The sequence below is a fragment of the Ailuropoda melanoleuca genome, chromosome 12, assembly GCF_002007445.2.
Source record: "Ailuropoda melanoleuca isolate Jingjing chromosome 12, ASM200744v2, whole genome shotgun sequence".
Lineage (NCBI taxonomy): Eukaryota > Metazoa > Chordata > Mammalia > Carnivora > Ursidae > Ailuropoda > Ailuropoda melanoleuca.
The window spans coordinates 49213929-49231779 of NC_048229.1; the positions used below are offsets into that span (position 1 = coordinate 49213929).

General features: G+C 58.9%; 1 protein-coding gene across 11 annotated transcripts in view; it reads left to right on the plus strand.

Annotated features, from left to right (window-relative positions):
- The window catches only part of ADCY7 (adenylate cyclase 7), a 42765-nt gene that overhangs the window by 1829 nt on the left and 23085 nt on the right, over positions 1-17851 (plus strand). For 2 of the 11 annotated variants that reach the window (XM_034637813.1, XM_034637820.1), the window contains exons 2-3: positions 15151-15582; positions 16717-16920. In XM_034637813.1, the coding sequence (XP_034493704.1) occupies positions 15412-15582; positions 16717-16920 (375 nt within the window). In that variant the 5' untranslated portion in view covers positions 15151-15411. Of the gene's footprint in view, positions 1-62; positions 274-4352; positions 4522-11103; positions 11129-13472; positions 13571-15150; positions 15583-16716; positions 16921-17851 lie in introns of those variants that run through there. The other 9 variants (XR_004618888.1, XR_004618889.1, XM_019794106.2 and 6 more) reach the window with 8 other exon arrangements.

Consider the following 17851-nt stretch of genomic DNA (forward strand, 5'->3'; position numbering starts at 1 on the left):
AACCCATTTCCTGCTCCCCTCACCCTCACCCTGTGCGGTAGATACCCCCCATCCTCTCCTACCCGCCCACCCTGAGGAGACAGGGGCCTAGCAGGGCACTTTCTCGTCCTGGGTCCCACAGCGAGTCTGCCCCCGGGGTGGTCCAGGAGCACACACTTCCTGTCTGGAGGGTCGCCGTGTCTGAGGCCTCGAGTGGGGTCAGGACATGGGGCCTCCTCTTTGGAGAGGCTGGGTAAAGCAAAGCTGAACCAGGGCTCCGGGTGACTTTGAAGGGTGAGTAGGGGGTGACCCTCACCTTGGGGAGGGAGGAATTTGGCTCCCCCAGGGGGACCCCCACCCTGCGGGCTGGGCCTGACCCCTGTCTGCACGCGCCGCAGGGGGGCTGGGCAGGGCTGTCCTGCAGCTGGGCCGTGCCTCCTGGGACATGTGCTGGAGTCCTGCTTCCGCTGGGCTGTGGGTGATCCGACCCTCTGGATTTTCCCTGACTTGCCATCCTATCCTCCTGGTGCTCGTTGCGAGGTGGCCGGTGGCCCATCCCTAGCGTCCCTCACCTTTCTCGTGTCCTGGAGAAAGAGGGCATGGGGCACGTTCACACCGAGCTGATGGCAACTTTCCATCTTCCAGCGCCCAGGCAGCGGCCAGGCTTCCTCCAGCCCGGACCGGTCTGGGGCCGCTGAGGGAGCCGCAGAGTGGGTCACGCTGGACGCCCAGGTCAGAGTGGCTGGTTCTAGCCTTTCACGGGTCCGATCTCAGTGATGGAGGGCAGCAGGTGGTGGGCCTGTCGGGCGTCCAGTGTGTTTGAACAGACCTGCATTGCTGTGAGCTGGGGGGTAGTTCAGCTCCGTGAATGAGACCATCATATCTGCACAGCCAGAGAGGCAGGGGTCTTCTGGAGGTCATCGGGTCCAGCCCCCTGCCCCCGGGCCCCACTTGGCCTGCTTCATCGGAGGTGAGCCAGGTTATTTGAGCCCATTTCTGGCAACTGTAAAATGGGTGGCTCATGGTCCCCCACGTATCAGGTGGTTATAGGCTTAAACGGGGTGACACGTTGTATCTGGCACCGCAGAGCCACGACTCGAGGGGAGGTGTTATCGCGGTCTGTCCTGCTTCGGGTGGCAGGGAGGACACTGCCTGGGGAGGGAACCAGGGAGGTCAAGATGGGCAGGGCTGGGTGAGGGGCCTCCCTGGCAGCCTGCAGCCCTCGGGCTTACGGCTGGCTCACGTCTGTGAAGTGGCCGTGCCCAGGCAGGTGGCCGGGAGAGCCACATATGCCTGGAAAACTCTTCCTTGGTGTCTGAGACCAGTGCCCCGAGGTCTGGAGTCTCCGCCATGGTGGCCGGGGCCCTCCAGTCCACTCCCCTGCCCAGGTGGCCCTCCAGCTCTGCCCCCCTCCCCCAGCCTGAAGACTCTCCACCCACCCACTAGGGCTCCTCCCACCCCCGGCCCCCAGGGAGGGTGACAGGGTGCCCACCTGATGGCCATGGGCATCTGGCTCTAGCTGCCACTGTCCCCGGATCTCACAGACAGCCACGTCAGGCCTGGGGTGTTGCCTGATCTTAGGTGCTGACCTGGGCTGGAGCACCTTCCTTTCCCGGTTTCCCCCCCACCCACAAGCCCTCCAGATGTTGGGGGGGGGTGAGCCTTGGGTCAGAGGTGGGCTCAGTTCCTCTTTCGTGGCCTTTCTCCCACGACACTGGATCGTCCCTTCTCCTGACACCGGCTGATCCCATCGACGGGTCTCTTTCTCGGGCACCGTCCAAGTACCAGCCAAGTGCTGTGCAGGGAGGAGAAAGCTGAGCCGATCCTGCTGTCCACATGGGGTGGGAGGGCTGACCTGCGGCCCTGGAGAAGGGGCCGGCGGGCTCTCCGGGTTCCTCTGACACGTGCTGGACCAGTTCTCCTGTCTAGTGTCATGTTTGAACCCCTTCTTCTGGCTTCTGGGGTCCTCCGGTCCCGGCCTCCCCTCCCAGTGCAGTCCTACCTCTGGGGACCCACTGTGCACTCTGGCCAGCCCCCCGACTCGGTCAGCACCCTGCCTGCCTCACTCCTGCCCTTTGCGCAGGTAGCCCCTCTGCTTACTGCTTCCCTACCTCACACCCATCCTGGCTCGGGTCACCCATTTGAGGTCTCCCCCTCCAGGAGTCCTCAAGCTTGGGAGAAGAGGGGACTTGAGTGGTCTGCTCTGGAGTCAGTGACTTGGCAGCTTTCCCTGCTGCCCCCCAGCTCTGTGGCGATCCCCTTCTTGGTGCTGATGCCAGGGGACACCAGGGACACCCTCCTCTCTCCATCTTCCCCGCTATGCCCGTCTATGTCCCCACCTTGACCACTGGAGGGAATTACCTGTGACTGTCTAAGGGAAAAGAAACAAATTGAGATCGTTGTTGTGGGTACCCCGATTCGCAGACATGTATGTGGCGCCCAAGGCTCACCTCCTCCCACTTCCTCCTGCGCCTGGCTGGAGGTGAGGGGGGTGGGAGCGCTCAAGACCCAGGGGGGAGCTCATGCCCCCCCCTGGGGCTCGCAGCACAGCAGGCTTGGCTGTGCGCATAGTAGGCCATGCCACCCCTCACCCCTCCGGACCCAGAATACACTTGTGGGGACCTCTGTCTTCCAGGATCCAAACCCTTGTCATCCCCTCCAGGGGCCTTTCCTGCCCCTGGGAGGTAGCTCAGTGTCCCCACCTCTGACCCCACGGCTGACTTGGGTGGATGGTTCCTGGTGTCACTGGCCGGCTGAGCGGGGAGAGGCCCGGGCGCTCGGGGCACAGCCCCTCTCTGCACAGGTGGGGAGACTGAGCCCCACGGGCTCCACAGCTTTGGGACAGTGCGCGTTTTCCTGCCTAGAGCTGTGTGGGAGGCACAGTCTCCCCTGGTCTCGCTAAGCGGCAGGGATGGATACGGATGAGGGGCCATGTGCCCCCTCCTCCTAACCTCAGTCTCCCCATCTCTGCAGCAGGCAGGCTGACTCCACTCCTGCACGTCTCCCTGCCCATGTGGCTCTGCCCGTCCCTGCTCCCTCCCACACCTGTCTCCCATGGGCCCATGGGGGGGGGAGCCCTTTGAAGTCAGCTGGAGGTGCTGCTTTAATGGGGGACTCAGGCTAATGGGGAAGCGGCCTTTTTTGAGACCCCAGACTCCCCGGAGCCCCGCTGCCCATGCCAAAGCCCCCTGGGAAGGGGGGGGGGGCCTAGTGTCAGGCAGTGCCTGGGGCAGGGGCCAGCACTTCGATATCCCCTGCTTTTGGGCAGGGGAGCGAGGGAAGGGCTGCCCTTGGGGTGGCTGTCAGGACATCAGGCTGAGACCCTTGGGACTTTGTATCCCCCAGTACCTGCTGATATCAAGGTTTCTCCGGCTGGGGTGACCCCACGTGTTGGCAGTCCCTGTGTCCTAGCCTCTGAAGCCGCGGAGCGTCTTTGAGTGAGGTAACAGGCCCAGAGAGGTTAATTCACGTGCCCACGGTCACACAGCTCCTCTGACGTTTGGTCCCTGCGGCTCTGCTTTCCACCGCGAGGCTTTCCTGCCTACCCGACTCACAGCCTGAGGCGCTCCCTTGCCCACCCCCGTGGTTCTCTACCTCGTGGAGCTCACTCATTGCATGGGTCTCCCTTCCCCTGCCAGCATGAGCTCTCCAGGGGAACTTGCTCGCTGTGGCCTCTGCGTGTCATGCGGTCCGGGGCGTGGGCAGGGGCCCAGGGGGCACGGGTAGGATGGAGGTGCATGAGCCCCAAGGGGGAGTCTGCTCTCCTGTCGTTGAAACAACACAGCAAGATTGGCCCCTAAAGTGTGTGAAGCTTCTGGATTTATGAGGAAGTTTTATGGCCATGAGGTCACTTCACTGCCAGAATAGGCCAGGGGCCCGGGGACATTTTTATCCCCACTGCTCAGGTGAGAAACCAAGGCCGAGGGGCAGGTGACCTGCCTGAGGTCCCGTGAACAGAAGCAGGGTCACCAGGGTTGGGCCCAGCCCCTGAATGCCCGTTCGGTACCCACTGTATTTGTCTCAGTCAGTGGAGTTTGGGTTTTAAGTGTCCCTTCTGTGGCAGCCAACGGTTGCAGTTTGGAAGCTGGGCAGCGTGTAGCTGGACATCAGCCTTGTGCTGGGTGTGTCACATAGCCAGGCAGGGACAGGCCAGGTGCCCTGTGTCTCGAGGGGCAGTGCAGGCGCTGGGGAAGCAGAGGCAGGCACCGAATCCAGATTAGGAGGGAACTGGGCGGCCCTCCTGGGGGAGGTGGCAGCCGAGCCCGACTCTGAAGGGTTGGGCAGGAGTTTGCTAGGCAGAAGGGGTTTCGGGGGTGGGGAGGTAGGCGGTGCTTTTAGGCGGCCAGCGCCTGGAGACAAAAGGGTGGGGCTTGTTTGGGGAACCGAAATAAGTCCAATCATGCACTTACAAAGAAGCCTCTGGAAGCCCCGGAGGAGTTTTTTGGCCAGGGGGTGAGCAGGACTGGGCTTCGTGTTCTTGGGGTCCCGGACAGGTGCGAGAAGCCGTGGCTGGCTACCCCACGGGGAGGCTTGTGTTTGGAGGTACATGGGGCTCCATCACCGTGGCTTCCTGCGCCCTGCTGGAGCCTGGCTCTGAAAGGCAAGAATTTGTGGAAGGAAGGAGGAAGTGGCCAGGAACAGGGGCTTAGCTATGGGGAGGGCCTCCTGAGCCCCAGTGTGGGTGCAGCTCCAGAGGCCAGGCGGTGGTTTGGTGGGCGGCAGGGAGGTCAGCGGGAACTGACTGCTTCCCTGGCAGAAGGGCTCTTCCAGGCTCTGGGCTGGGCTTCACCAGGCAGTCCCCCTGCCCATCTCGTGCCCCCTTGGCCTCACTCAGGTTCTCCGGAAGCCTTGAGAAAGTGGGGTCTCAACACCTTGGATTAGGGCTGGGCACTCTGGTGGCTGGTCTGGGGGTGGTCTGTGCACTAGGCAGTGGCTTTGGGGGCCCGGAGCAGACAGTGAGGTCGTGCTGGGCTCCATGGATGGCCGGGGGTGGCCGTGGCATGGCCTGCTGTTTTGTTTTGTTTTGTTTTGTTTTAAGATTTTATTTATTTGACAGAGAGAAACAGCCAGGGAGAGAGGGAACACAAGCAGGAGGAGTGGGAGAGGAAGAAGCAGGCTCCCAGTGGAGGACCCTGATGCGGGGCTCGATCCCAGAACACGGGGATCACGCCCTGAGCTGAAGGCAGACGCTTAACGACTGAGTCACCCAGGCGCCCTTGGCCTGCTGTGATCTGGGTGGGGGTGTCTTCCCATCTCGTTTTCCCGCTGACCTCTCTCTGGCCAGTTTCTCTGCTTGTCTGAGTGGGAAAGGATGAGAGGCTGAGCTCGGACTATAGCTTGGGTCTCCTGACATTCAGCTCAGGGTTCTGTACCCCGCACTGCTTTGCTTCTGGCAGGTGGGGAAATTGAGGCAGGCGGGCTACTTCCGTGCATTGCCTGAGAGAGGCAGGAAGTGCAACAGGGGGATCTTTTCCTGGTTGGTATTTAGAGCCTTTTCTTGCTTTCTCATCTTCAGGGCAGATGGCTTCCCCAGCTGAAAACTGCCTGAGGGCAGGGGCTGTATGCATGCCCAGGACTTCCCTCCCATCTTCTTCTCATCCCTACCCTGGAGGCCAAGCTTAAGGCTGCTTCCCTTGCCTGCAGGCAGGTGCACTGGCTTGTCCTCCACTGTGTGTCCATCCAGCCCAACCCAGGGTAAGGTGGAGGTGGGAGAGTAGGGCCCCCGGCCTGAGGCAGCATCCCAGGTGGTCAGAAAAGGGGAGGACAGTGCCCTCTCTGGGCCACCACTTCCCAAGGAGCTCTGAGCTCCATGGTCAGCATTCCCCAAAAGGAGTTGATTGGAGATGAATGCAAAAAGAGCCCCCTGAACCAAAGAGACTGGGAGATGTTTAGCTGTGTTTAACGCAGCAGGTTTCTTTCCTGCAGGACTTGTCAGAGCCTTTAATTGCTAATGTGTACAGGAAATCTTTAAAGGAGGAGGAGGAGAATGTCAAACTCTGCACTGCCGGTGACGAGAAACCAGTGTGGGTGGGTGTGACCATGTGCGTGTAGCTTTTCGTGGCTCTGCTGCTGGAAATGCCGACCAAGGGTTAAGAAAGAGCTGAGCCTTGGAGTGGGGCAGGTCTGGGTTTAAATTCCAGCTCTCCTGCTTCCCAGCTAGGGGGCTTTGGACAAGTGGGTTAAGATTCCAGAGTCTGCCCCTGGCTGGAGATAGAGTGAGAGTGATGCCACCCCTACCCTGGGGGGCAGGCTGAACGGGCCCTGCCCCCCCACTTTGGGTTCAGAGGTTGCAGAATGTGTCCTGAGGGCAGACATTATGCTTTCTTTCCTGGAAACAGGCCTGCAAGGCTTGGAGTAAGGCCCTGGTTCTGCCTGGGATGCCAGATGGCAGTTCCCTCTGGACCCAGCATCCCCCCACCTCCCCCTGAGCCCAGGTTGGGCGGACGGCCTCTCCCTCGAGGCCTGGCTGGGCACCCCATGGCGGTGTCAGCCCCTCTTACTGCTCAGAGCCCCCAGGAGCAGTTGTTAGGTGTGACCACTTTTAGGCCAGGCCACTCCCAGGGCCGAGTGGGGGGGGCGGGGAAGAGGCAGTTTCCCTGCCTACTCCCTCCCAGACCTCTTGGACCTTTCTGTCAACTTGGTACTTGTCATCTCAACTTGGGTGCGCCGTACCAGGTGCAGCTTCGGTACCCTGCCTGCGTTACCCCCTAGAATCCTCTCAAAGCCCCGCGTGGTTGGGACGTTATCCTCCCTTTTTTCAAATGAGGGAACTGAGGCACAGAAAGGGTAAGTAATTTTCTCAGGGCTGTGCAACTGAGACGAATTGGGCCCGAGGTGTGTGTGTGTGTGTGTGTGTGTTTTAAAAACAGGTTCTATTTTTTATATATTCACATCCATACTTATATATATTCACACACACCCCATTACACATGCCAGGAGCACGTCTTTCTGTGTCAGTATATATGTCACCTTGATTATCAGTTACCTTCCAGTGCCCTTGAATTTTTCCAGTAGAGTCTTTATTTTTTAGTTCATTTTTTTAAAAGTTTATATCTTTTAGTAATCTCTACCCCCTAACATGGGGCTCAAACTCATGACCCCAAGATCAAGAGTCACATGCTCTCCAGACTGAGCCAGCCAGGCACCCCAAGTTTTTAGTTTATTTTTTAAAAGAGTTATTTATTTTTAGAGCGTGTGTGCGCAGGGGGGAGGGGCAGAAAGAGAGGGAGAGAGAAGCTCTAAGCTCAGCATAGAGTGTGACACAGGGTTTGATCCCATGACCCTGAGGTCAGGACCTGAGCCAAAACCAAGAAGTGAACGCTTAACCAACCGAGCCACCCAGGGGCCCCTCACTTATTTTTAAAAGCACTTTATTGAGGTATGATTGACATACAAAAGGCTGCATATTTAATGTATACAACTTGCCGAGTTGGAGATAAGTATTCAGCTGTGAAACCGTCATCACAATCTATGCCATAAACCTGTCCCTCACCCCCAGAGGTTTCCTCCTGCCCTCTTTATTATGGTTAGTGTGCTAAGAACCCTTAACATAAGGTCTACCCTTGTAGGAAAAATTTCAAGAATACAGTACAGTATTATGAACGGCACTATGCGTGCGATCTCACATTTTGTACTAAGAATTTTTTTTTAAAGATTTATTTTAGAGAGAGGGAGAGAGCACACGCAGGGGGGAAGAGTGGAGGGAGTGGGAGAAGCAGACTCCACACCAAGTGCAGAGCCAGACACGGGGCTCGATCCCACAACCCTGAGATCATGATGTGAGCTGAAATCAAGAGTCGGATGCTCAACCGACCGAGCCCCAATTAAGAACTTTTTAATTGCACCAGCTACGTTATGGCAATAGAAACGAACTGAAGATTCATTTGCTCCGTCAAAGCAGTTTTGGCTGTCCTGTGTCCCGGCTCAGGCGTCACCCATTCCAGGCACTACTGTTGCCCCGGGACAGCAGAGTTCCACCTGCCGCACCCTTGTTGACAGCCGTGTAGTATTCCGTAGTAAGGCTCCGTTATGATTTATTTCACCAGCTCCTAATGGGTGGATACATTGCCTTCGTTTGCTGTTGTAAGTAACCTTGCAATGAACAATCTTGTACATGTGTCATTGTACACATGTGAAAGTGTTTGTGAGAGAAATGACTTGAAGGAGATTTGCTACATCAAAGCTTTGTGCATGAGTGATTTTGTTACATCTGGCTAAATTGCCCTCCCCAGAGGTTACGCTGAATCATACTCCCGCCAGGCTGAGTGTGAGCACCTGTTTTGCCACCGCCTGTGAATGCCCTATAAATACTTTGATCTTTGCCTATCAGAGAGGTAAAAATGATTTTCCGTAGTAGTTTTAATTTGTATTTCTTATTATGGGTGAGGTCAGCTTCTTTCTAAATGTTTAACAGCCATTTGTATTGCGTCTCTGTGCACTCTCTATCCACACCCTTCTCCCATTTTTCTATTGGGTTATCGGTCTTTTTCTTGTTGATCTGTGGGAGCTTTTTACATATGGGGGAGATTAGCTCCTTATGATAAGAATTGCAAGTATTTCCTGAATTTCTTCTTTTTTATCTTTTGATTTTGCTCTTAATAGCTTTTATGATGCAGTAGATTTTTAAAGATGTAATTGAGTTGATCAGTCTTTTCATTGTGGCTTTTAGGTTTTGTGTTATGTTAGAGAGGACTCAGTTGCTACAGCATCATAGAAGAATGCTTTCTTAGTTTCTTGCTCTCTTATCTTGGTGTAAATGATGAATCCAGTGTGCTCTCTCTCTCCTCTGGGTTTTGCTGCCTAGCCAAGTAGTTATATCCTTCTTGCCCCCTCCAGTTCAGTGGTTACTCTGGGTTTTATCTGCCTGTGGGTGTGTGAAAGGATCTCTCTGCTTACCTCCCATCCCCATGCATGCCTCCTCACCTTTGCACCTACTGTCTGGCTGGGGCCCTGGGCAAAGCACGAAGTCAGTGGGAAGACCACTGTCCTGCCACCCTGGGCGGGACTAGCATCAGGTGAGGTCCCTGAAGGCTGGCCAGACTACCCCTTTCTGTCCTTCCTTACCAAGGGGAGAGAGATCAGAAATGTGTTGAATGTGGGCCTGAAAGGCTTGTCATTTTAAAGGGGGGAACGTAGTGAGGGTAGTGGTTAAAGGAATGAATCACTAATGGTGGAATTTCAGGCAAGAGCCAGTTAATTCGTCAGTTAACAAGCACTGTTGCCTGGACACCTGTGTGCAGACACCCAGCAGAGGGAGGCACGGAGGCCTCTGCCTTCTGGGAACTTGTGCCTGGAACATAGTTTCTTCTTGGCATCTGGCCTGGTGTCTGGTACATCGAAGGTGCTAGTGCCCAACGTTAAAGGAATGAAGGCATGGCTCTCTCTGAAGATGAATGAATGACTGAATGAACGGACGAATTTTCCCCGGGCGGTCACCAACCATCATTAGAACTGGCACATGAACGAGAGAAGTAGGTTTATTATCCCTGGCAGCTGAGCCCTGGAAGTAAGGGGTAAACGAGTATTTGTGTTTTAAAGGAGGGACGGGCTAAGCCAAGGCTGAGTCCAGAGGAGAAGTGGGAGGAATTTCAGGTACAAATAATCCCTATCCTACCCCACCCTTAGAATTAGCCCTCTGGGGCCAGGTGACAACACCCAGGCTATCCCCTTCAGCTCGTCATCCTCGTTTTATGATTCACACACCACGCCCAGCCCTGCCCAGTGCCGGGCCTCAGAGGTCTGACAGAACCATTCCTGTGCAAGAAGGAAAATCCGAGGCCCAGATGGGGCAAAGGACTTGCCCAGGGTTATCGAGCAGGTTGGTGGCAGAGCTGGGACTGGAACATAGGTGCTGGACCCCAAGACTGATGGGAAGCCTGTGGTCCCCGGGAGCTGGCTGGAGTCAACCTGGGGGTCCTGGAAGAGCATGGCGGGGAGCGGGGCTGGCTGGGAGCTCGCAGCACTAGGGGACTTTGACCTTTGCCCCTGCCTCATGGCCTTGTGGGCTGTCACCAGGAGGTGGCGAGATGAAGTAGAACGTTCTTGGGGGGCCCTGCCTGCTTCATGCTTCTGTCTCTCCCATTGGGGCCCCGTGGTTGGGCTTCCTGAACTCTGGAAACCGAGCCTCCTTTCTGGGCTCATCGGCTGTTTTGTCCTGCAAACATGTTGGCCATCATGATCTGCACCTCACTCGTCCCCCGACTTGGGTGTCCACACCCCCTGTTTACTGATGAGGAGAACTGGGGCCCAGAGGGTGAGCGGCTGGGACTCACAGCCCCGGGAGCAGAGCCGGGGTTTGAACCCGCACGTCCCCCCGCTCTTCTGAGGGAGACCCTTTCCTCACGTTGTCACCTTCTTCTGCCCTAATGGTCTCTCCCTCCTCCTTCCAGAGCTGCCCTGCTTGCTTTCCCCTGTCTTTTCTGCCTGGTTCGGGATTCCATCTGGTTGGCTCATCGGGGCGTCCGTCCGTCCGTCCATCCGTCCATTTGTCTTTCCTTCCATCTGTTCCACAAGCAATTGCCAGGGCTGTGCTGCGGGCCACAGACACACATCCTTCCACGACGGTTCCGAGCGGCAGGTGCTGGGATGTCTGACACGTGGGGATGGACAGGAGTCTGGGCAGGCCTCCCCAGATGGGGTCGGAGGTCAGGCCCTGCGCGAGCAGAGGTGTGGAGAGGCCCAAGGGCCCTGGGCTCTGGGGAGCAGAGAGGCTGGTGTTGGGGGGGGGGGACGGGGTTTCTTGGGTGCTCGTTTGGGCCAGGACTGTGCTGAGCCGAGCAGCCTCGGGCTCTCCTTCGCAAAACTCCGGGTCTCCTGAGGGAGATGCCTTAACAGGAGACCCCCTCAGCCAATAACGACCTGCTCGTGACCCAGCCCGTGGAGGGGGCCGAGTGCGGGGTTGGCCCAGGAGGCCGAGACGACGTGGATTCTGGGCTGTAGCCGCAAGGGCCCCAGGCGGGCCTGGGGGCAGGGACTGGGCCCAAGGGGCCAGGGTGGGGCCTTTCCTCGGGCCTGCCTGCCCCTCCCGCACACCCCAAAGCCCCCACTTCCTCTTTTTGAGGCCACCCGGGCCCCAGGCCCCGTGCAGCTCCGGGCCCTGCGGAGCTGGGCCAGAGGAAGCCAGGCTGGGATTCCTGCCAGAGCCGCTTGGGTGAGGAAGTGGGTGCCCTGTCTGTGTCTGTGAAAACTGGGGGTGGTCTAGAACTCTCCAAGGGGGGGGTGGTAGCACTGGGGGTGCTGCTGGATCAGCCAGTTCTGCTGGGGAAGGATTTCCTGAGCACCCCCAAGGGCCTGGTCCTGCACTCCTGAGGTCCCAGCTCCCTATTTCTGGCTGGGGAACCCAGACCCCGCCAGTCAGTGTTTGGCAAGGAGACTACAGTCCTGCCTTGGTTGCAGGGAAGGGAGGACCGGGTATGTGTAGGTAGCTCCGAGGACTTCCCGGAGGAAGTGGGGCTCCTGGATCTTGCTAGCTCAGAGCAGGCGTCCTGACATGGCTGTCTGACCTTGTTTCTGGGAGGCAGAGGGAGGTACCTTGACGAGACCGCTTTGTTTCCCACCCTGTGTCCTAGGTCTTGAGAGGGGAGGGCAGGAAGGGGTTGGCATTTTGAGATGTTACAGGCTCTGCAGATGTCAGCACCGTGAGGGTGTCGTGTAGGACGAGAGGTGACCTGTGTTCAGATCCTGGGTCTCTTTTGCTAGCTCTGTGACCTCAGGAAAATGACTGAACCTCTCTGTGTTCCCACATCCATAAAGGGAAGCAGTAGTCCTACTCCCCTGCAGGGCAGGGGTGCGAAGTTAGAGCCCACGGCACTGGGCATGCGGTAGGCACTCACTAGATTCTGTTTATGGTGTCGCTGGCCCCATGCTAGCACGGGACACGGGGCTGCAGGAGTGCACACACAGCCCACCAGCAGGGCTTCAGGGGGCGAGGCTGATCCCCTTGGCCTCCATTTCTACCTGAAGATGCCCCTGGGCTCCCTAATTCCTCCTGTAGCGGGGAGTCTCTGGAGGCCACTGGAGAAGATGTGGGGCATCCCCTTGCCCCAGCCTCCTGCTGCCCTAGGTCCTGAGCAGGACATGTGGCCCTGGGCTGTGGAGTTTGGGACAAGGTGACAGAAGTATGAGCAAGGGGGGGGGGGGTTCCCCTCCTTGGTCCAGCCCCCTTCCAGGAGGCCTTAGCCAGGACCAGCCTTGTCTGCAGGGACCTAGTCTCACCTCTGAGCTAGGTGGGACTCTGTCCCCTGCCCCTGGACCCCAACCGTGGACTCTGGAACCTGTCCCCTGCCCCTGGACCCTCAATGAGGGCTTCCTGGATGCAGTAAACTGGGGCAACGTGGACCTTGGCACTCTTGGTTGCAAGGAACAGAAACTCACACTGGCTTCAGCCAAAAGAGGCATATTAGTGCGATTAAATTATCTGGAGGTTGCTTGAACTTCAAGCAGAGCTGGTCCAGGCATTTAGGGGGTATTCCCAAGCCTCTGTGTCTCTCCAGTTGCCCGTGTTGGCTTCATTCACCGTGGGCTGTCTCTTATTGTGGCTTCAAGTGGCTGCCAGCAGCTGTAGGTCACCAGTGAAAGACGGTATCTCTTCCTGTGGGTCAGCAGAAGTCCCAAAGAGGGTTCTCACTGAGAGGATTTTGGTCACACGACCGTCCCTAAACCAGTCACTGGGACTTGAGAGGGACAGTGGTGATGAGCCCGCCTGGGTCACATGGCCCCTGACCCGGGGGACCGACAGCAGGAGAGACAGTCCCAGCAGAAGTAGAAATAACATCCCCCTCCCACCTGGACCCTGGGGGCTCCCCTCCACTGTAAAATGGGGCTGCTTGCCCTGCTCCCCCACCAGAGTGATCGTGAGGTGTGAATGACAGTGAGTGACCCCCGGGCTCCACTTCCTCCAGGTGAAGGGGCCTCGACGGTCCTAAGTGCCTATCTCTGCTGTTGGCGTCTTGGGACTTCAGACAGAGCCAGTGGGGTGGGGGTGAGGGAGGACAGGGAGGTAGGGCTTCTCTTGACCCGAGGTGGGACTCACAGCTGGAAGGACTGCCCACTCATGGAGAAGACTGCCCTGAGAGGTGATGAGCTCCCCGTCACCGAGGTGGGCAAGCCGAGGCTGCGGGGTCGTTTGTTGGACACGTGGCAAAGGAGTTCCTTCATCTGTGGCCTCCCTGCCCTCTCAGTCGTCCACGGTGTCAGTGACCAGCAGAAGAACGGGTGATTGGACAGAGGGGCCTTGAACCCTTCCCTGGCAGGGGGCCTCCGTGTCTGGTTTTGGGGGGGTTGCTGCTAGGGTCTGTGGAGGTGCTGCCGGCGGGCTCCCAGGCCACGTCTCCAGGAGTGATCAATGCATCTTTCCTCCCAGCCCCCAGCCCTGCCCTGCTGTCCTGGGGGGCGGGACCACGTCCTTGCATGGGCCGAGGTCCCCGTGCCCAGGGCCGTCTATGATCACGTACTCTCCCGCCTGCTGTTGCCCAGGAAGTGGCCTAATTAGATCCCCGAGAGCCTGGGTTCCCACGGGCCCCCTGGAACCTTCCAACCGCTCCTTCTCTCTCCACGCCTGCCTCAGCTGGGCTTCGTGTGCCTGGAAGGGCAGGTCAGTTCTGGGGTGTCCTGGGCGCCCCGGCTCTGGTCTGTGGGCTTTGCCTGGGGGGAGAGAACCCCTTGGAGGGAGTTGTTGTCCCGGTCCCTGGCGTTTGGCATTTCTGGGCCTGGCTGTCGGGTCCCGGCGCACCGGAGTTTGGCAGCAGGCCAGACGGCCAGGCAGTGCTGTGTAGGCGTGTGGCAAGTGGTTCCGTCCCCGGGAGCCGCCCCTGCTGGCGGGAGCTCCCTGGGGAAGCCTGTCTCAGTCCAGCGAGGCCTGGCCAGCAGCCCCGGGTGTGAAGCCCAGCGCTTCTCCCGAGCAGCTCCCGCTGTGTGATCTTAGGCGAGCCACACGACCTCTCTGGGCTGGGACTTGCATCTGTAAAATGGCTGTTCTGAAGGTCAGAGTGGATACGTGTGTGTGGGTGCCTGGCCTGACGGCGTTTCTGCCGTGGTGACAGTATAAAGAGCTGGTTCTGGACGCCTTGCACTGGGGCTTCTCAGGGCAGGGACCGTCTCTCGTTTTGTAAACCCTCCAGCACAGGGCGAAGCGTATGTGGTTAGTAGTCAAACATGCTTCGTGTGGAATCAAGACTGGTTAGTTCAAAGTTGGAGGTTACAAGCTAGCGGGCCGCACAACTCAACAGTTTTAAATTAGCTGCCGACACGGATAAGTTGGAGTTTCACGTCGAAACCAGCTCTGCAGCCTGTCTAGGCCTTCAGGCCCTTGGGTCGCCCTGGCCCAGCCCCGGCAGAGAGGCCCAACTTCAACAGGTGCCAAGGCTTGTGGCTACCTGCCCGGGCTGGAGGCAGCAGCGGCATCCGGGACCTCTGGCCAACGGCCTCCCCCCCGAACCCCCACATAGGGGTTTTTTTCTGATTCGTTCCTGGCATTTGTGGAATGGGAGCTCCCAGAGGGCTCCCTGCCCGAGGTGGCTCATGGATCTAACGTGGGCACTCACTGGGGGGAGTCACTTGGACTCGGGCTCTGGGTACCCTGCTCCTCTGCCTCGGGGGGCTCTGGACTGCCTTTCCTTCATGGCTTTTGCTGGTGGCCGTTCGTGCCTGTCGTGACTGCCCTGAGCCTTCCCACATCTTATGGCCTCCCTGCCCTCTGCCCCCTGCCCCCTGCCTTGACCCGGTTCCAGACTCTGAGGCAGGCCTGGAGGATGTTGGAGGCCTGGACTCCTGGCCATCTAACCTGTAGAGCAGTGCTGTCCGGTAGAAGGTTCTGGATGATAGAAATGCTCTTTATCTGTGCTGCCCGATATGAGAGCTACTAGCTGGGCGTGGCTTTTGAGCCCTTGAAATGGGACCAAGTGTGACTGCTGGTCTGAATTTTTAATTTCATTTCTAATCCAGTGAAATGTAACTTTCCATAGTCACGTGTGGCTCGTGGCTCCTGTCGGGGGCAGTGCCGTCCTAGGAAACACAGGGGACTAGCTTTGAGGGCAAAGCTTTAAACAGGACCTGAAAGTTAGGTTTGGCCTCAGGTTGGTAGACCAGACCTGGGGGCTGTGAGGCCTGGCCCTGCTCTCCCCTGATGACTCGGCCCATCCAGTTCAAACCCGGATCTGCTTTGTGTCTCCGCAGAGCTGAGGACCCTGCGCGTCTGGTCAGCCCGGCCCGGATGCGGAGGAAGAGGCTGGCGGTGCTGTGAGCAGGCCTGGCAGTGGAGTGGCGTGGGCCCTGCACTGCCCGTGGGGCTGCAGGCCCAGGGGGCCCCTCCCCAGCCCCGCCTGCTGGGCTCCCAGAGGCCAGAGGCCTAGGCCTGCCGGGTGTCGGCGGACGGATGCGCCCCGGGCCGTGGGCTCTCCTGAGTGGACTGCCGGGCCGGGTGGCCGCGGGGGGACGATGCCGGCCAAGGGGCGCTATTTCCTCAACGAGGGCGAAGAGGGCCCTGACCAGACGGCACTCTACGAGAAGTACCGCCTCACCAGCCAGCACGGGCCACTGCTGCTCACGCTCCTGCTGGTGGCCATTGCCGCTTGCGTCGCCCTCATCGTCATCACCTTCGTCTGTGGGGTGAGTGAGGCGGCCGGGCGCTTGGCTCTGCTGCTCCGTGCTTGCGAGACCTTGGGCAAGTCACGGGCTTCTCTCCGCCTGACATCGTGGCTGTCAGGTGCTCGGGAGCATAGTTAGGCCGCGGGCGGCAGGTTTCTCGGTTTAATTTCATTTTGAAGTCTGGGGTGGTTTTAGAGGTTACATTAATTCGGCCCAGGACACTACCCTCTGGGCAGGGCTGGCTCCCACTTTCCGGCGCTCCTCCTCCTGGAGCCCGGCTGTGGTCCTGGGGGCCTTCTCAACCGCGCTGTCCAGGCAGACACCGCTAACTTCATCCGTGACCCTGGCCTCGCCCCCACCCCCCCCCCAGCCATTGCCTGTGCCTGGCTCCTAAGCGCTGGAAACATGGCCAGTATGACGGAGCAACTAGGAGCAGACCTCTGAGACTACCGGGGATTAGCGGGGTGATGTGTGGCCAGTGCTCACTAGGGGCTCCGTCCTAGTGCCTGTAAACCACAGAACATTTGTTTCGGTGTTCAGCGAACGGTTCCTGAGTGCCTACTGTGTGCCGGCCCCCAGATCAGCCTCTGTGCCCACGGAGCTTCGGGGTACAGGAGGAGACCCTGCTGTCCCAGCTGTGAATTGCCTTTCCTGGTCACCACCTCCCAGTGTCACACCTCTGAACCTTTGCTCCAGCTTGTCCCCAGCGTGGCACACCTTGCGTTTGCATCTCCTTCTAAACTCTGTTCATTCCGTAGCAGGAGCAGTGGCCTGTCCTCCAGCAGGCTTTCCCCAGCTGAGCTCCTGCGCTGTCCCCTGTGGGCTTGCACAGAGCACCCGCGAGCAGAGCAGGCCGGATGGGGAGGGCGTGGGGGGTGGTAGCATCGCAGGGCTGGGCTGTGGAGGATCTCAGGGCTGCACGGCGACTGGGGGTGGTGGTGGTGAAGGCAGCCTTAGCCAAGACAGTGCACAGCCTGCAGGGAAGGCAAAGCTTGGTGCTCAGAGGGAGCATAAGCACCAGCCACCAGTGGAGGAGCGCCCAGGTGATGTTGCTCAGGGCGGGCTGGACAGGCGAGCCTGGCAGGCTTCCTGGAGGGGACGGCGCATCTCACTGGTGAACGCTGTAGCATTTCTGTGTATGTGTGCCCTGCCCAGGACCCCTCCAGACACCAGGCTGTCCTGGGGACGGCTTTCTTCACGCTTGCCGTGTTTGTGGCTCTCTACGTGCTGGTGTATGTTGAATGCCTCGTCCGGCGGTGGCTCAGGGCCATGGCGCTGCTTGTCTGGGTCTGCCTCATGATGCTGGGCTACATGCTGGTGTTCGACTCCTGGATGAAGGCCACCCATATGGGGGCGCAGGTAATAGGGCAGGGGGCCCTGGCATCCCTGGGGGGGCTGGATGCCACCAGCCAGCTGTGCACCCATAACTCCTGCCCTTGCTGGGCATCAGGTCCCTTCTGGAGACAGGGCCTGCATCTGGTGTGCTGGCCTGGGGCCTTCCTCCTCCTCTGGGCCATGGTTCTGCAACAGAGGGTGGGCCCTGGGCTGATCTTGTCCCCTCCGCTTCCTGAGCTGAGGAGCTGGGTGAACTGGGAGGAGCGTCGCTGTGGATGTCTGGCTGGAGCACTGCAGGGGGACTCTCATTTGGTGGGAAATGACATAACTCCAACTCAGGCAAAAAGGCCCAAGTTGGCCCATGTGCCAGGAAAGGCTGGGGGGCCACTCCTGGGGCTCTGGCATGATGGCCAGGTCCCGGTTGCCCTGTGCCTTGTTTCCTTCTGTGCCATTGCATTCCCAGCAGGCCATCCCCAGGTCGGGCACGGATGCTGCGAGGCTCCAGGCTGCCCGCCCAGGAGCTTGGCCACCCCAGCTGAAAGAGAGAGCCCTTTTTTCTTTCTTTCTTTCTTTATTTATTCGACAGAGATAGAGATAGCCAGCGAGAGAGGGAACACAAGCAGGGGGAGTGGGAGAGGAAGAAGCAGGCTCCTAGCGGAGGAGCCCGATGTGGGGCTCGATCCCATAACGCCGGGATCACGCCCTGAGCCAAAGGCAGACGCTTAACCGCTGTGCCACCCAGGCGCCCCGAGAGAGCCCTTTCTTAACCAGCTTGAGTCACACTGGCCTGGCTGTTCACTGTCGCCAAGTGGTGGCACCCTCTGGCGGGCCGGGGGGCCTGAGGCACAGGGAAGCCAGGCAGACTGGGGGTGGTGGGTGGGACTGCGCTGCTAGAGGCGGCCCCAGCCTTCCAGTACTCACCATTCCTGCCGAAGGAGAGCCCCAGCAGCGGGAG